At 42.3% G+C, this 19,050-nt stretch overlaps 1 protein-coding gene across 1 annotated transcript; it reads left to right on the forward strand.

Moving 5' to 3' along the window:
• The first annotated feature begins 2,934 nt into the window (after positions 1 to 2,934).
• Positions 2,935 to 5,635, forward strand: nccrp1 (P1, F-box associated domain containing). Its single transcript, XM_030100263.1, has 6 exons — positions 2,935 to 3,121; positions 3,842 to 3,922; positions 3,993 to 4,089; positions 4,227 to 4,322; positions 4,832 to 4,970; positions 5,051 to 5,635. The coding sequence occupies exons 1-6, from the start codon at positions 2,986 to 2,988 to the stop codon at positions 5,195 to 5,197; spliced, it is 696 nt and encodes a 231-aa protein (XP_029956123.1). The 5' UTR covers positions 2,935 to 2,985; the 3' UTR covers positions 5,198 to 5,635.
• The last annotated feature ends 13,415 nt before the right edge of the window (positions 5,636 to 19,050 follow it).

Raw genomic sequence — 19,050 nt, forward strand, 5'->3', positions numbered from 1 at the left:
GTTTAAGGTGAAAATGACATGAATAATAACACGTTTTTATGTACACAAACGTCATTGGCTCTTTTAAAAATCCAGCACTGCAGTAAAATGTTGTTTCATAGCATCAAAATGTAGAAAGAGATTATTTCATGACAGAAACTCTGATGGACAAGCATGTTTTATGGGGGTATTTTGAATTTTGGTATCAGGTTGTTTATTCAGAGGATAGAATTCAAACTTGCCTTCATACTTTTTATTTATTAAATGATCCAATAAGATTGTAAAAGACAGTGGTTGTTTTGTTGTTCCATTTTGATTTTCTGTATAAATCGGTATTATTTCTACCATTCCTTTTAAGAGATGTGTGCTCTTGGTTGTTGGATAGAGGTTATTTTAATTATCAGTTGTGTCATATATTGAGTACATTAAAATTATAAGGCATCTTCAGTTTATTAATTTAAGCGTTTTCTATGGTGGAATTATAATTATGGCCATTTTGCTGTAATTCTCAGTCACCGTGAATATTAAAGGAGCAGTTAAAGAAAAATGTCACATTTCCTGCCAGTGAAAACACACAGATGGTGTTCTACATTCCTACTGAACACAGGACATACACAGTCGTTTACTGAGGATAGTTGCTGTTATTTATTGAATTATACACTCCATTGTATTGAGAATTGAACATTTAATGTCATTTATTAGAATGATTTGAGATAATCTGCTGCTGCTTAAAATGTGTGTTTTACAGTGGCATATCTGGAAGCTGTGAAAATTCCTGCTTTCATTTATTTATTCATTTTTCTTAGTATTTGTGTGTGTGTGTGTGTGTGTGTGTGTGTGTGTGTGTGTGTGTGTGTGTGTGTGTGTGTGTTTTCTTAGTTTAAAAATCCTCCAGCCTGTGTTGTCAGGGTGCTGCTGGTGAAATTTCCGGATGCTGGTGAAAGTGTCAGGTCAGCTTCCTCCACAAATTCTTTGCGAATGTCTCCACCTTGTGGAATTTATCTGTACATTTATACCACCGAGTGCAGCCAGCAGGAAGCACCGACCTGCAAACACATCAACAACAGCAGCAACAACAACAACAAAATTTCTGTGTCATTATAAGTAAAATTGTAGAACAAATTATCTGTGCAGACGAAACTTGAGTCAAATATCTTTAAATCCATAAGGAGATATAAAGGATGTATTCTGGCCAGGTCCAGGAGGATTGCTGGTTTCTTCACGGTGCTGTATCGAGTGATGGGTGTGCTTTAACTGTGGGAGAAGATTATGACTGTTGACTTCTGAAATTAATGTTAAATTACGAGAATATATTGTTTGAAGTGCAAAATTAAGGTGATCATAAAGATGTCATGTTTTCATGAGTTAAAAAGAGCAGTTATTGAAAAACCATCTTGGTGCACTCAGACAGATGGCCAGCTTGTCCCAGACGCTACAAACACAGCGGCTCTTTAAAGCAGTATAAGCAGTAGTTAGTTGCTAAGTAATAGTTCTAGTTCTGACTATCAGACGTACCCATAATCCACACAAACCAGTGTTTAAAATGTCTCCTCCGTGTGGCAGCAGGCTCTCGTGTGCTGCTGTCTTTGGCATCGTCTTCCTCCTTTACCTTCGTCACATGAAGCCTGCAGTGTCGGTGCATCGCCAGCCGATGTTTAGGTGTGTCTACAGTCAACCTACACAGTGCAAAGGTCAGAGGGCGTCGTCTGTGTCACGGCTGTGAGCCTGCACTGATCCCCAGAGCAAAGTGCTGCGGAGGGAGACTAAAGGAGCCTGCAGCGTTCAGCCATCACTCATTAAACTGGTGAATGTTGGACTTGTGGAGGAAGGTGTGGCTGCTGTCTGCAGCCCGAGAAAGAAAACTCCTGCATACCTGAGAACAAAGACTGTTTCATGGTAGAAAATATGCAAGATAGGCAGCAGAGGACAGAGGGGCTTTGAAAATAAGATTCACTTTTTAAGTCTTTTTTTTTTTTTTACTTCATTTGATTCCTTTCAGTTTTGTTTTATTTATATACAAAATAAAACAAACAGTTCACATTAATCAACTAAAAAATATCTGAACAACAGTGAATAAGTGACACCAGAACAATGTAATCTTTTTGCAAATCCCAAAAAGAGTAGAAGGAAATATAATAATTAAAATCCCACCCCGTCTCCATAGACAAGCCTTTTTTTTTTTAGCTTTGACTTATTTAATAGTCCATTCATTGTGGTTAGAACTAGAATAGGGAGGCTAACCATCTCTTGAGAAGATATAAATAAAATTCTGTACATATATTTTGTTAAAAATGTTCAATGTAGGGTTTAAACCCTACAGATTAAGTTATCCCAGAAATGTTTTAAAATTACAAACCAAATGACTGTACATGCCAGAGATGTGTGGATCAATAACCGTATCAGACTACCAGTGGTGTTATAGCACCACCTGTTATACACCTGTTATAATATGATGTGTTTCTGATGACACAGTAAAATTTTAGAGCATTTTATTCAGAAGAGGAAATGATCTACTACACTCAGCCCAAGTCCATTTTTATACAAAGGAATGGAAAAGAGGGAACGTGCACAAAAACAACAGTTAAAGAGCAAGTGAGCTTTAGACAAACTCAGTTTAGCTTCACAGTAAACAATATATGTAGAGATGTATGTTTTTTTCTTTAAAACACTGTCACTGTTATCTATACTTTTAATACTAAGGCCATAGGTAAAATGGAGAGGCACAGTTTAATTGAATTAACTTGCAAATAAGTTAACCAAAGAAAGAAAGAACGCTCAATAAATCCATCAATAAAAAAGACTTTTTAGTATAAGTAGTCACATATTTCGGTAAACTCCACTAAATGGTGTTCGTGTGTGTGGATTGTGTCTTTGAAGCAGCAGGGCGGCTCGTGGCTCCTGCTGCCTCCTGATTGGCTCCCAGCGGTCAGGTGGGCGTGCGGCTCTCTGCTCCATAAACATGTCCCAGGACTTCCTGGTGTCAGGAAACCCTCTCAGACCTGAACCATGTCGGACTGGAAGAAGACCTGCGAGGCGGAGTGGAGCCTGCACGGAGCCCCGATGCCCGACAGCCGCGACTGGAGGGCCGTGTACGAGGCCCGGCCGCTGGGGAGGAACCTGCTGAGGAACCCGGCCCCGTATGGTACCTGCAGCACACACACACACACACACACCTACACACACACACACACCTACACACACCACAGGGGTCCACAGAGGTCCCCACAGTGCTGCTCAAACTAGATTTACTCACCAATATTGATCCAAACTCACATTTACTGCACACATGGCTCCGAGTTCTTTTTTTCTCTGTACAGATGTTTTAAATGTCTCAGTCTATAGATTCAGCTGATGTTTGGACACTGTTCATCAACTATATAATCAGCTTTTTATTCCCTCTTTTCTCTCTTCTCATGCCCTAAACGATGAACTCACTCACTTCCTCAAACGTCTTGCTTCAGCATTTGTGCAATCTGTTCAAGTGTGATTCCTGATTCTTCTCTTCACAAGTTTATACTGTTTTCTCAAGAAGGCTTTATTTTGGAGTTCAGACTCTATCATGAGGGGCCTGAAGTGAAATGAAAAGCAGAAACAAACCCAGGCATCACACACTGCCATGATGCATAAGAGATGTTTTGTTCTTTTTAATGCAGTGTTGTGTAATTTATTGCACTACCTGATTCCTGGACGCAACATGTAACGGTTGTTTCGGAAACTTGATTTGCTCACTACGTTCTCATGAAGTCCAGCTGTGTGTCACCTCACAGCTTTTCTGGGACACACCCAGTGACTGTCAGGAGGGTATTTCCTTTGTCTCTGGGATTATTTGCACTGGGATTACACTGTCTCGGTCTGTGTTCAGGACTGAGTAAAGACGTCCCCCCGCCTGAACCGGACCTGCCTGAGGAACCGGTGAGAGGACCTCCACAGACTCTGCCGGACGGTGAGAGAATTTCCACGCCTGCTTTCCGCAGTGAGGGAGTTTTAGTGGAGCTCAACCCGTCCGTCTCCAGGTGACTTCAGCGGCTGGACTACCAGCGTGGAGGTGCTGCCGTACGACACCAGCGGCATCCCGGAGGGGGTCATGATCTGCGCACTGCCTCAGTTAAGGTGAAGACGAACACACATGCTTGTAACGGGGGTCACCGTAGACGTGGCCAGTACCCTAAAACCTGCCAACAATGCGATGATGAGAAGGAATTCTTGAGAAAGAGTGTTGAATAGTGTGTACACTGTCTGGTCCTCAGCTGGTTCACCATGGAGCAGGTGGTGGATCTGAAGGCGGAGGGCCTGTGGGACGAGCTGCTGGACGAGTACCAGCCTGAGATCGCTGTTCAAGACTGGTAGGCACTGGATCCCCTCGTCTCACCCTCCCCCCGCCTTCCTTCACCTGTACCAGCCCCTCCTTCACCTTATCAGCTCAGCTGCAGGTGTTTTCCAGCCCCGTGTCTCACAGCCAGACCAGCTTCTTTAATGGGAAACGTTCAGTTACCGTTACGTAAAGTCTTCAGTCATATTAAATGAGACATCCATTTAATACTCTGAGCTCAGTATGAGTTATGGGGACAGGTCTGCATTAAAGGCTTTTTAATGGCGTGAGAGCTCCTGCAGTTGCTGCTGTCGGCCTCTGAAGGTCAGTAGAAAGCAGGTATTGGCATGTTGTCTCTCCCACACAGGCCTGGCTATCATGGCTGCTCCACAGAAGGTGTTTAAAGTCTGTGTTGTGGCTCGATTAACAGCAGAACTCACAAACACCCAAAGCACGATGCACAATGTAGAGTTCCTTTCTGACCGCTAAACCACTTGAGACAGTTTGGAAGTTGTCTGGAGATAACGGCGCGTGGTTTCTCAGGTACGAGGAGTCTCAGCTGCATCAGTCCATCTACCAGCTGCATGTCAAGCTGCTGGCAGCAGACAAAAGCACGGTGATTGCCCAGCACTCCGCCACCCCCACCGAGGAGCTGGGCCAGTACTCACACACCTGGAAGGAGGTGAGGCGGGGCGTCCGTGGGCTGGCTCGCCGAATTCCGCCTGTGTGAGTGTGTGACCCTGTGTCTGTGCTGGTCTGCAGGTGTCCCACGTGTTCTCGGGGTACGGACCCGGGGTCCGGTACGTCCACTTCCAGCACCGGCTGAAGAACAGCTTCCTCAACGGCTTCTACCTCACGCGGTTCACCGGCTCCTCGGTGACTGTGAGGGCAGTGAGAACCGGCTCGTAGACGGAGTCCTCCAGAAACGATGCGCGACCCGACCTGATGAACGCGTACAACCACCAGCCACAGCATTATGACCACCTGTCTGACCCTTTCTGACCTCGGATCCGAACTGGAAGTTGCCATTTTACCACATGCATCAATCATGCCGGTCTACCACGTCACCTGTTTTACTCTGGTCCTCCTCAGACTGACTCAGATCCTTAGATCTGTACATTTTTGTACAGACATTTGTACATTTTTGTTGCTTCTGCACATCAACGTTGAGGACAAAATGTTCACTTCCTGCGTCCATACTCTAACTGGTGCCATAATAAAGAGATAATGAGCAGTATTTACTATATAGTAAAGTAATCTAGTATTTATATACATCACAGTGGTCATAATGTTATGGCTGATCTGTTTTTGAAACCAAAAATGATTTAATAAAGTTTTATGGAAATATTCTTGATTTCTTTATTATGATTCTTAGTGTTGATTTTAAAGGGTTTTACACTTAATCCAATCCTTTGTTACATTGGTTTTTTTTTTTTCTATATTTACAGTTTTTAATATGCCAGTAACATTTTTTGCCACCACAGGCCAAAGAATTTCCTCAAACTACTTGAAGGGAACTAGTGTCACTGTACCAAAACATGCCCTGGTTTACATAAACATGAAACATAATAGCTGATTGTCAATTTTTTGAACTGTCGATTAATTACACAACAGCATCAATAATTAGTTTAAAGTAACACTAAGGAACTTTCAGTTTCCGTTGATTTTGGCGGCGCCAGTGGACAAAAGCGGTAGTGTTTTGCCTAAAGGAATACTACAGTTCCCATGAGGACTAGTGCGTGACGTCGTAAAATGCTGCTCCCGGTGGCATGCTGTCAGACTGAACTCGCCTACATTTGTTTCCAGTGGCTGTGTGAAGGACGGATAGCGACGAGGTCATGAATCTAATGGTGGCTAAACAACATTATATCATAATGTGACGCATGCCGTGTGCTGGGTTCCTACCACCCTCCTCACAGTTTCTTAGTCCAAGTGAAAGCAATACTGACGCCCTCAGCCCGTGACAGAGGGGTCATTCAACCCGTTGTAAGTCGATGTATCATCACAAAAGATATTAAAATGTTTTATTAAGTTTGAAAAGTTCCTTAGTGTCGCTTTAAATGTAGCAGCTTGATGATTTATGGGACCATCACTCCAGGTTTCCTGCTAATCATTCACAGTACATGTTACATATAGCCTGCTATTTAGAAGGCAGTGTTCTTATAATCATACTGAACTAATAGAAATAGTGTAAAAGTGTATGGAGTAATTCAGTACATTAATCAGCCAGGCCATTATTCAACTGTTCATTTTTGAAAATGTACAAGAAAAGGACAAAACAAAAGTTGTTTAAGACTTGTCTAAATTGTTCAGCAATTTTTGTAGCACATAATTATACATGTGTCCCTTCATCTGCGTTGTGGAACAGATTGATGAATTGATAGATATGCGCAGTGGCCAGATGAGGCAGTCATCGCTCTACAAACAGTCGCTCAACTTCGAGCATGCGCACTTCTCTCTGCCTGTGCTGCCTTCAAGGACTGAGTAATTAAACTTTAAACAGGATTGTTCTTCTTCATTTTACCAAGCAAGCTTCCTCCCGAACCACAAAACTCCAACAGAAGGCCATCTCAATGGAAAACTGATTCAGAAATATAAATTTTGCCATTAAAGATTATTTTTTTCTCCTTTTTAAAACTTTACAAAGTGTGCATGTGGCGTTCCGGAGGAGTCCTTGAACGCAGCACATCCTCCTCCGCGTGCCGGTAGCATCACTGGCCGCCAGTCGGTGAGTTGGTGGGAGGCTGGACGGTGATGTGACGGACCGGGAAACTTCAGCTGCGGGGATACTCTCACCAGCCGAGTGCTTCCACACCCCCCAGGACCGATGGCAGCGCGCGGTGGAGCGGTGCCGTGAAGCAGAGGTAAGAGGACCGGGGGACGGGCTGCGGCTGCTGCCGAGACGCCCCGGAGTGTCGGGGGGAGTCTGGATCAGGCTACGCCCTCAGCACCCCTCTGGGAGTCCGTTGGATTTATTAAGTAGAACTTACAAAAAAACTCAGGAAAAATTGTCATAACGATAAACATTACCAGTTTCGTGGTTAAAAATACAATTTCTAATGCTGAAATGTTCAACAGATACTGGATTTGGTCAGAATGCTTTTCAAAATCCGTGGAGCGTACCTGTTGATGAGAAGCTTCAGGTACGGGTTCGAATCCCGGAGGGAACGTTTTTTGTTCTTCTACTAATGATAGGAATAATAGTAATGATAATAAATAAATATAACCTCCCCCCCCCCCCCCCCCCCCCCCCCCCCCCCCCAGAAATTGTAATGATGACATGAAATGTGCCGCCTTAAAAAAGTTTTAGAACGATTTAAAGAGTTCAATGTCTATATAAATGCTGTATTTGTTCTATCTTCTGCCCCGTTTAATCTAACGGCTGAAAAAGTCCATATTTCATACATTTCTTTTCAGGAAAAGGTGAAAATCTATTAATGAAAGTTAATCTAAATTTATCTTTGCAACTCTAACTTTGTTAAGATGGACATTAGATGTCACTTCCAAAGTAGAAGAAGGAAATCAGGCGTACTTTGGTGATACCCTTGGGGAAATTACATAACTGCATTTAACCCACACATTAATAGTTCAACTGTTTCATTTAGCCTTAACTATAGGCTGGGGGCAGTGGGCTGCCATTAATTCTTCTGGTGGTTGAGTTTTGACCCAAACGCCACAGGTTTGACTGTCTTGAGTAATTTGATGTTTAAATGTTTTAAGTCAAAATGAAAAAAAAAAAGAAAAGATTCAATAATGAAAACAATAATGTGACATATTTTACATAAACATTAGTGACACCACCTATTGTGGCTGGGTGTTTTAATGCTGCTTCATCACATCTAAAGATAAAAATTAAACTCATCATAAATAATGAAAATGAAGTTTCTTTATACCATGAACATCAAACACTTGAGAAAAACTAAACAGCTAGTGTGAAAAAGACTTCATGCTTGATGCACGACATTCAGGTGGCATTAGATGGGCTGATGGACTGAATGCATGGACATTAAATCCACTGATCAGCCATAACATTATGACCAGCTGAGTAGTGTTGTTGGAACCCGTTTTAGCAGCACTGTGTATTTCTATACCTTTCTATCCGAAGGAGCATTAAAATCTATCTAATCTAGTTCACTCGTGTTTACAGTATTTGTATTTAAGTACAATGTTTTTTTTTTATGCATTTGCCTATAATGCATGTTATTTCATTCAGTTTGACTCAGAATTGTAGTTTTTTAAGGGACTCTTGGAGGCACGGCTCTCTGATTCTTTGAGAGGAATTAGTCCTGACAAGCTCAATTACCCCCTCTAATCCAAAGACATGAATGTGAAGTAAATTTGCGACTCTAAATCTGGATTTAGCCGTCAGTGAGTTTACTGGGAGGAGTGTGTCTCGACATGGGTGGGATATTAATTTCCCTGAGGGGTTACATGAAAGAGGAGGAAGCAAAAGCTGCTCTCACTTCTGCTCACTGTTATATCAATAAAAAATGTGCCGCCCTCTCACCTCACAATGGGATTATTATCCATGCAGCATTTGCATGTTTTCCCTGTGCATGTGTGGGTTTTTCTCTCAGAGATGGTTGTTGTAACAGTTACAACAACAGACCGCTGCTACAGAAAGGCCTCCATTGCTGTCATATCTGACTGAAGAGCAAGTTAAAGCTGTGCAGAAGAATTTAAAGTAACAATAGAAAACAGAGTTCAGAGTGCGTCAGAAACTTGAAGGTTTATGGTATGGTATGGTATGGTTTTATTTATACAGGGACAGTGTACAAAATAACATTAACCACAAAGGAGAGATGCTTTGTACCAGGTTATAGCAAAAATGCTAATTTCCACTAGTAGTCCCTGGGCAGGTTGATGTTACAAGCTGTAAAAACTGATTCTAAATGTAGATGGAACATGATGACCATATCTTACAAAACTGGTATCCTAAGATCATTTCATAACATTTAATTTAAGAGACATTTACCTTAAAAAACACATTGTCACCCATTTCTACACACAAGCTCTTTCACTCACTCATCAAACCATAGTTTAAAAGTGGCTACAAACCTGATTTTTTATCAGCCATTCTTTTGTTAAATGTGCAAATTGGTACACACAAGAATCCCAGTTGGTAGTGAGTTCCACCGATTGATTGAAGTTACAGAGAAGGCCGATCGAGCAAATGCAGTTTTACACTTAGGAACGCTGCATTCTCCTCTGGTTGTAGATCGAGTTGTTCGGTTCATTTTTTCAGAACACAGGGCTACAAATGTTCTCAGTGGAGGTGCTGCGAGACCTTTATTTTGAAAAGAAGACATACATTTGAGTAGAATATTTGATTTTCCAAGTTCAAGATTTGATATTTAGTTAGAATAGAACAATGATAGTGATGCCTGGGTTTTCTATCATAGATCTTAAGCGCATATTTATACATTGATTCAAGAGGTCTCAGAGCAGTACCACAATCCTGTGACCAACTCGATATACAATATAGAAAACGCGACAAGATCATGGAGTTTAGGTAGAGATGGGAAGCCTCAGAGGTCAAAGATCCCCGTATGTACCTAAAGTTTGACAAGTTTGGAGAAAAGTTTACTGTCGTGAAGAAAACCGAGAAGGCTAATCGTTGGCTGAACACATGATGTATAGAGCTGAGAAACGAATTCACAGAAAGTTCTGGAACAGTAGCTACTAGACCAGGATTATCAGCTGCTGCACATGGACAAATAAATGTTGTAATGTACACCAGTGTGACTGAGGGACCATTTACACTGCAGGTCTTGATGCTCGGATTGGATTTGCTCCTGATGTTTTTGACTCTCCAGTTACACACATTTTATCAAGTGACCCATATCTGATTCATGTGTATTTGTAGTGTTTACAGACTTCAGGCTACTCCTGGAGAAGTTCGCCAGTCATTCCCAGGACTTTTAGGCAGAGATAGAGGAAAAGGGTAAATCGTTGCATCTATACGCTGTAATAATTGGAATTGGATCACATTACACTGACGGTGTGAATCCATCCTTATATATAGTTATTTTTCCTCTTTATGTTTTGTTTTTTGGCAAATGTGACTTATGGTCCAGAAAATATATTTGCTTTGATGTTGAAGACTTGACGTCCTGCATGAGTCTTTCTTGAGCCAAATCAAGATGAAATCCGGCTGAACCAAATAGATTGAAGCCCCCGAGGTAAATAAAGCACAAAGTGTTCATGCTCGACAGCAGAAAGCTGATCTGACAAACGGAAGTTTTTGGTTCTCAAAAAAAAAAAAAAAAAAAATTAATTAATTAAAAAAAACTGACTGAAAAGTCAAATTATTGAACGGGTCAGTTTAAAGTCGTTAAAATGTCATTCACGCCCCTGCTGCAGGGTTCCTCCTGTTATGCTGGTTTATCTTCAGGATTGTGTGTGTCTGTGTGTGTGTGTGTGTGTGTGTGTGTGTGTTCCTACCAGACTCTTAGAAAGTCCCATTGATCTTATTGTGAAAGATGACCCCGCTCTCTCTCCCCCCTCCTGACATTTTGTGATAAGGTCTGAACTTCAGCGCTGACATTTACCCGACAGGAAAACGGCGTTCATTTAGCAGATTGGCAGCGCCACATAGAGCGAGCGTGCCCCGTCGCCCATCTCTTGTGTCCGGGGCCGGAGCGGCGGCCCGCGGGCGTGAAGAGCTGCTGATGTGTGAGACAGCAGGCGTTGACTGCAGACCCCCCCTCCGCCACGGCTGCTCCATTATATTTGATTAGTTGATGATACGGCTTATATCACTTTTCAGTGAACGATCCAGAAAAGCACTATGATCACGCTTTTATTTTTTAATTTTTTTTTCAACTCCTCCTTCAGTTGGTAACTCTTCTTCATGTGATCTGGATGTTCCTCTACAGGTCTACATGCATTGACCGCACTTAATTGTGTCCAAATTTCAAAGATTAATCCATAATTAATTTACTCATTTGTTGCAACCTTGTTTGCAAAAGTTCAATCAATACATTCTTGTATTGATCTTTGTTCTGCATTTGGATGTTATTTGGTAGTTTAAATGCCAGAAAGTGATGTAAAATCTGAGATGCATCATAAAATAGGGCTACACCATAAATCACGAATCGATCATTTTCAGATCAACATTTAAAAAATATGTATTCCACAAACTGGCCAAATTGAAACAGATTATGTTTCCATGCACTGTGCATTCATGCTCTCTAGATCACTGTTATTCACCAGTGCAAATCCCAGAAATGAAAAAGACTTGAGTGCTTTTTCTCACAGCTCATATCATGATCAACCGATTTAACTGATCAGCTGATGTTTTTTTAAGTTTTTATTTATTTATCCAATTTGAACTTCACATTTGAGACTTTGGAATTCAGGAGCCAACAATATGACGTTCAAGATCAGGTGCAAATAACAGAGACAAGCATGGCTTAAGTTCCAGACGTCTGAAAGAAGCACACTTCTCTTTCTTATTGTGTGTGTGTGTGTGTGTGTGTGTGCTTTGAAAGGTTCCAGTCAAAATGCTCTTGATGGTTAATCACAGACAAGTCAGCAGTGGTTTTTTTGGGGGAGATCTGCCATTTTCAGATGATCTTTCTTACGGTTGGACTCGTTTCTACTCGTTTGGAGATTATTTACAGCCTGGGTGAAACACGTGTCCCTTCAGCAAGAATGAATGAAAACCATCTTCATTCAGAAGCACCGATGGTGCTGATGATGGATCAGTGGATCAGTCGTGATCAAATGAGAGAGAGGTGTTTGATTTCTGCCTATTGCTTTAGTTGAACATTGCAGCTTGTGCTCACAGTGCTGCTGTCACGTGTAGTGTGTGTGTGTGTGTGTGTGTGTGTGTGTGTGGAGAGGGGAGTCGGTGTCTGTGGGGGAATGCTTTGTTTTCAGGGACTCGCAGCTCTTTTGTTGGCCCCGGCCCGCTCGCTGCCGCCGCCTGTTTTGCCAGCGCTTGATCGTTCTGAACTCCCCCCGTTGCTCTGAACCGGAGCTCTCACTTTAGAGGAGGAAATGTTACAGACACAAATATCAGCCGGACTTTCCACCGCTGCCTCTTCTGTAATCATTAGATGTTCTGTGTTCACTTATTCAAGGTAATAAGTACAAACTTTCCCTGCAGTGAGTCACGTTTGGGAGAAAGTTGGGCGTATACACATTACAGATCGCTCCTTAAGGTCCAGCTGTGTGTATTTGTGGCGGCCGCTCGTCGCTGATGTTTGTGACAGTACGCTGAATATTGTATAGCAGGTGTCCCTGTCCGGGTTCAAGCCGAAGTTGAGAATGCTGCTCCTTCTAAGGTGACAGGGCCGCCAGTGGCTGGCCGGAGTGTCTCAGGTAATGGAAACCTCAGGAGCTGCTGTCTGCTGGCTGTCAGCCGCTCGTCCACCGGGCCTTTCTGTCCACCTCACCTCCGACCCCACACGGCCCCTCTCTCTCTCTCTCTCTCTCTCTCTCCCTCTCTCTCTCTCTCTCTCTCTCTCTTCTCCCGCTTCTTCCATTGAAGCTTCAGATAAAGGAAGTGAAGCTTTCTAGGAGAATAGGCGAAACGAGAGATGGGAACAGTTCCGAGTCAAACTGATTAGAGGAAAAGACAGATGTCACACAGCTTAACTGCCCCCCCGACGTCTCGAGGGGTTTCTAAAGCGATAGAGCAGGCTGCAGCTCGGCCTTGACCTGAAGTCACACCTGCATGCATGAACTGAGGCTGGGTGACGTTGATTTGTACAACGATGTGAAGTGTGAATGGTCAAAGTGTCTGATCATGGAAGTCAAACCCTCAGATGTTCAAAATGTGATTTATGAGTAAATTCCATTTTCTATTTTAAACTTCATAAATTTAAATCTGCTCTCGGTGGTTAATACAGATCTATTCTCAGCATGATCCACAGGCGATGAGATCTAATCCAAACACATGTAAGGCCTGATTCACGCATACGCGGCTGTGCGGGCGCGGATCTGTCCAGGTTTGCACGGTGTCTGACGGAAAAGTCAGAGCTGCATGCAAACAGATCAGTCTTTCACACTGAACGCACGGGGAACGCGCGGGCCGCGGCCTGGCCCGTTCAAGGTGGGAAGGTGGGTCTTGGGCTAACTTAGAATCCATTACATTTTGGTGATGATCCGGATCACTGTCTGGATCCAGGAATTTTTTTAAAGGATTCTTTATCATTGAGAGGTAGGGCAGTCTTTCACATAGTTGGGCATTACTCAACAATAAATGACAAGGGGGCTTAGCAAAAAACTACAGTGTAAGTTCTTCAATGACTCTAACAGATATCAGCTGCTGATCCAGATCACGGAAGTATTCCGGATACCAGGATCCAGAACAGACAAAAATAGGGGGATTCCGGAGTGTCAGCTGTGAGGCAACACATTGAGATGTGAACATGCAACAAGCAGCTTTCTCCCAGACATGGTTTGTGTTGGGGAGAAATAAAATGTTTTTTATTATATATGGTGTTCTTCTTGTTGTTGGTGACTGATTTGAGCTGTGGCGGAGGTCTGCGCTCTCTGAGTGCCAAATTCTAGTTTAGGTCTGATTTGATCAGACTTTCCTCACTGGGCCGGTCATGAGCAAATGGGAGAAATTGAGCTGAACGGTAGTGTCTGAAAGCAGATCGCCGTACTTGACGTCGTGGCAGCGTGCCCACCCTGCTGCTGTAAACTAAACCTCGCGCTCGGTCGAGCTCGCACTGCTGCTGTCCAGATTGATGGTAATTTTGACCCGGTGGACTTGGAAGGGAACGCAGGCGGAACCCACCGGAGTTAGCTTTCCTCCGCTGCTGATCACACACACTCCTCAGAAGCCAATTAATTGGTCCGAGGTACTGATCGAGTGGTTGTGGATAATCTATACACCCAGTCACAACATCAGCCTGCAGACGGACGGTGAAGCCGTCACCATTCTCCACCAGGTTAACTTTGTGTATAATGGGCCAGTGAAGCCATCTGCCAGCCCTTAGTTGTAAAGAGGCGTTTGTGATCATCCTCAACAATGTAGAGAGACAAAAGAGACGTTTCACCCATTAAAGAGCAGTTCAACAGCAAGATAATCATTTCTGTAACTAAGATTATACTGAGCAGCATTAGAACCACATTATCATCTGTGAGAGGAGCCGGGTGTTTTGTTTATTTGTTTATTTGTGAATGGATCCCCATTAGTTGCCACCAGGGTGACATCTAATCTTCCTGGGGTCCATACCTATTAAACAGTCATAAATTGTAATAGTACACAGTAAACAGAGTCACAGATAGTGAATGGAGTACATAGAGTAAACAATCATAAAAAGCAATACCTAAAAGCATTAGTCAGTAGAATACAGATAAATAGGTAAGTGAATGCATATACATAATTAAAATAGAGTGAAAAGAACAATAAAACAATTAAAGCATCAAACAACATTAAAAGTGCGCCAACAATTAAATTACGTTTTTAAAAATTTTAGCCACCGTGTTTTTAAACCTTTTTATGTTGTTCACATTTCTTACGGACAAAGGAAGATTGTTCCACAAAGTAGCTGCCCTATAAATCACTGTTCTCAGCATTGCCCCTGTTTGAGCCTTCGGGAGCCATATAAGTTTTGCCATATGACGCCTGGTCAGATGGTTATGGCGTTGATGAACATATGTAATTTTATCAAAGAGAGGCCTTGGTTTCATTTTTATCCGTACATTCTGGAGAAAATTAACAAGATTCTTCTGTAACCTTTTCTCCACATATAGCCAAGAAAGACTATGATGCATATAGTTTATGTGTGTTCGAAATGGGCACCGGAGAACCATACGTGCAGCTTTGTTTTGCATAACCTGTAGCTTCTGAATATCTTTTTGTGTGGTACCCGACCATACGACTGAGCAATAATCTAAATGCGATAAAACTAAAGACTGGGTGACATATTTGACAGATGCATCAGTCATGAAGTAGGCACAACGTCTAACATTAGAAAGTGCTATACCCATTTTCCTCACAATCTTATCAACGTGACTAGTCCAGGTCAATTTTTCATCAATGGATACGCCCAGGAGATCAAACTTATGCACCTGCTCCAGGGGTATATTATTTACAACAAGTGACAAGAAGTTTCTATTCATTGATTGCTTTCGAGAAGATAGGATCATGCACTTTGTTTTACTTATGTTTAGAGCTAATTTATTAGATTCCACCCATTCAAATACCTGGTCTAAATCACATTGAAGCGTATTATTTAAGATGTGCAGGTTCTCCGTACCATAGTATGGGTGTTGCGCCCAGAAAAAATTCTGACAGTGTCAGAAATTAGTGGTGATGTTGTCTACTGCTGTGACCTTATGTCAACTAACTCACCACTAAAAATGCAGGATGAAATTATTAATACTTGCTTCAAGCTCCCTTTGCAAGAATTGGCATCCCATGCTGTCCTCTGTCCGAGCCAAGACTGCATTCATATCCTCCTCATTCTCGTTTTTTGGAGATTTCGCTCCAAACACATAAATGCTTCAAGAGCGAGGGCATTGTTCATGTTCCGCTGGTTTTTGTGTATGGACGATGGTGCAGGTTTATGACATTTAATTCTTAAACAGTCACATCAACTCTCATCCATTGTTGGCTGCGATTCCATTGTGTGTGTTGTCATCTTGCAGTCTGCTAGCTGGGAATTGATAAGGTTGTTAAATATGCAGTTTGTAGCTGTAATGCTCTTCAGCAGAACAGGAGTAACCATCATGACCACAAGCTTGAACATCCAGCAGAACCTTCCTTTACTTTTAAAGCGCCTCAATCGATGAATCAAGAATCTATTTATCAAGACAATGCAAAGTGTTTTACAGACCTACAGTAAACACTAAAACACATACAAACCATGAAATTAAGTGTGAAGTTCCTCAAGGTTCAATTCTCGGTCTGATCATTTTTAATCTTTGTGTGCTTCCACTTGGAGACATTATCAGGAGGTGCAGCATCATCTTCCACCATTATGCTGACGATACACAGCTGTACGTGGCTCTGTGTCTCCTAATGACACAGGGCCAATAGACGCCCTTTTTAAATATATTTTAGATTTGAACTCATGGATGGCAGACAGCTTCCTCTAGCCTGAATGGTGTGAGCTGTGGTTGTCGGACTGTGATATGGGCTCCTTGGTCCGAGGGGTCCCGGGGGCGGGGCCCTCAGCAGATGAGGACTGTGGCACCTTTCGATGTGGACGACCCCTTGTAATGGTGCCGGATGATCGTAAGGACTGTCTTTTATTTTTGCATCTCTTCTTGGATGTGAGTGGGCAGGCTGGTGGTGTGTGTATTGGGATGTGGGTGATTTGGGGTTGGAGCACAGGGTGTGTTGTATGTCTTTTTATTTTTACTCTTACTGTGTTTTACTTGTATTAAGCACTTTGTCCTACATGCTGTATGAAAAATTCTCTATAAATAAATAAAGAAAATTTGATTTTCTATAAATGAAATAAAGTAAAGACTTTGTAATATTATTAAGATTAAAAAAGAACAGAACTCACTGAACTACAACTAAGGAATTCTGTCTTAAGGATAGAGTACAGAAAAGAGCTCTTCTTCTGGAGTCTGATAGTGTGTACTTAACTAATAGGTCAAAAAGTGTGTAGCGATTGACACTTATATAAAAACGTTACATTGATACATTGAAGTTGATGCCAAAATGAAGAACCCACTCTGGGTGAGACATCTGGAGGAATTTTAAAGTGTGTGTCTCCCCGTTAGCTGCAATCACATTAAGAAAATACACTTGTCCTCCAGATTCAAGCTGTCACCTTCAAAACTGTGTTCTGTAAAAACAGAGTTTATACAGGTTTTATAGGCAGTGCTGCTGTTTATTCTTGTCACCAGAGGAAAGAGACATTTATATCTCTGCCTGATGCTGGGGTGAGGTTTGTGACTCTATACAACAGAGACAAATATCTTCCACTGTAATTGATAGGGTTAAATATTGCCTTTTCCGTTAGCTGTTGGGATATTGATTTCCAGTAAACGCCATATGGTTTTAAATTAATAGCTTGATTCGTCTCGATTGATCTGAAAGCTTGTTCCCAGTGTTGCTCAGTCCTTAGAGAGGAAAACTACTATCGACTTCGGCTGACTTCTGCAGTTGACCATGTGCATGAAAATGTGATTGACGCCACAGAGGAGAGCAGTACTGTTGCTTCAAGCGTGGTGATTCTTGCTTAATTCAAGTTTGATGATTCAGACCTTCTGTTTTGTGATTCAGTAGCAGTTTAGACATGTAGCCTTGAACTTTTCCTGCTGATTGCAGTTGGAGGGACTGCTGCTGGAAAACTGTGCAGTCTGTTGGTGCTTTGGAGGAGGTGGAATATGAACATTACACACCTGCTGAAGTCAAGTCGATAGAGGCAAAAAACTTCTGGAAAAAAATATGACTGTGATTAAAAATTAAAGCTATCACCTTTTCATTGGGCAATACAATTTAATATACCAAGTCATAACCCCCGCACAGTGTGGATGTGGATTCTGACACAGTTGTAGTGATTTAAGGCTGCTGAAAAAGGAAAAAAACAAACAAAACAATGCTGGCAATGATTCTATAAAAGCTCCGACGTGATCTGGGATCGGAGGCCGTCGGCTTGGACAGGGTGACGGTAGACTCTCTCTGGCAGGCTCTCCTTCCTCCGCCTGTCAAAATGTAAGTGAATTCTTTGTTTCAGTCTTTTACCCAGTAACTAACAGAGCTGAGCCACACGTTGTAGACTTGCTCAAACATTTGTAGAAGCTGCTTCGGAAACTTTCACGCAATGGAAAAAACAACTTCACCAGATAACTGTTTAACAAACCCCCGTCTGCTTTCCTTTAGCCTTTGGAACCAACATTTAGGAAGTGAAATATATTCTCTTAAAATGTTGTATTACTACTAATGCTGCACAAAACATTGAATATTTATCGTAACATTAGTATGGAGATATGAATATGTCACTGCACAAAGACATTATCGTGTTTCACGTTTAGCTATGGCCACGCAGCCCCCATCGCTACAGTTAATATTCCACATGAACAGCATCTAATGTTTACAGAGATTTCCACATTTTCTGACAGGATTTAGAAAGAAGCAGCCCCTCCCTTTTCATGTCCGTGCGAACAGCTCAGCTAAATTTAAAATATTTTTGTCCACCAAGCGTCCTCCAGAAGATCTCTTAATGCATAAACGTTTTGGAGCCGTCTTCACCTTCCTGTCTGTGTGGCCGGGCCGATCACCTTACACTCTGATTCATCTGCTTCATTGACAGGCCCCAAAGCAGCAAGCCAAAGGCCCGTGTTACTTATTAAAGGGACGGATCCCTTTCCTTTCTTTACATCAGCAGCAAGCAGGAAGACGATCAAACAACTGAGACTGTCTAATTGTCTTGATTTGTGTGTAACCTGAACTGAGGTTTTTGTGCTGTAATGGACGTCTTTTACTCGTGCCACTCGAACCAAAGACTCAAGAGGAATTATCGGCTGGCAAGAAGACTGCACAGTGAGTTCCTAAGGAACACAAATCTTTCAGATGGGCTTTCATATCGGTTTGGGATGGAGCTATTAGCCAGTCTCGGCTTCAAGCGTTGAAATCCTTCCACGAATGCTGTAGCTCTCAGAGCACTTAAAGCGACACTAAGGAACTTTTCAACCTTAATAAAACATTTTAATATCTTTTGTGATGATGCATCGACTTACAACAAGTTGAATGACCCCTCTGTCACGGCCTGAGGGCGTCAGGATTGCTTTCACTTGGACTAAGCAGCTGTGAGTAGGGTGGTAGGAACCCAGCACACTAA

This window comes from Salarias fasciatus, chromosome 10 (assembly GCF_902148845.1).
Source record: "Salarias fasciatus chromosome 10, fSalaFa1.1, whole genome shotgun sequence".
Classification (NCBI taxonomy): domain Eukaryota; kingdom Metazoa; phylum Chordata; class Actinopteri; order Blenniiformes; family Blenniidae; genus Salarias; species Salarias fasciatus.

What these genes read in the sequence shown, in the direction of transcription:
- nccrp1 (XM_030100263.1), top strand. Translation starts at nt 2,986, where the DNA reads ATGTCGGACTGGAAGAAGACCTGCGAGGCGGAGTGGAGCCTGCACGGA. An exon ending in GAGGAACCCGGCCCCGTATG is followed by an intron (nt 3,122 to 3,841) that starts GTACCTGCAGCA and finishes GTCTGTGTTCAG; the next exon opens with GACTGAGTAAAGACGTCCCC. An exon ending in TCCACAGACTCTGCCGGACG is followed by an intron (nt 3,923 to 3,992) that starts GTGAGAGAATTT and finishes GTCCGTCTCCAG; the next exon opens with GTGACTTCAGCGGCTGGACT.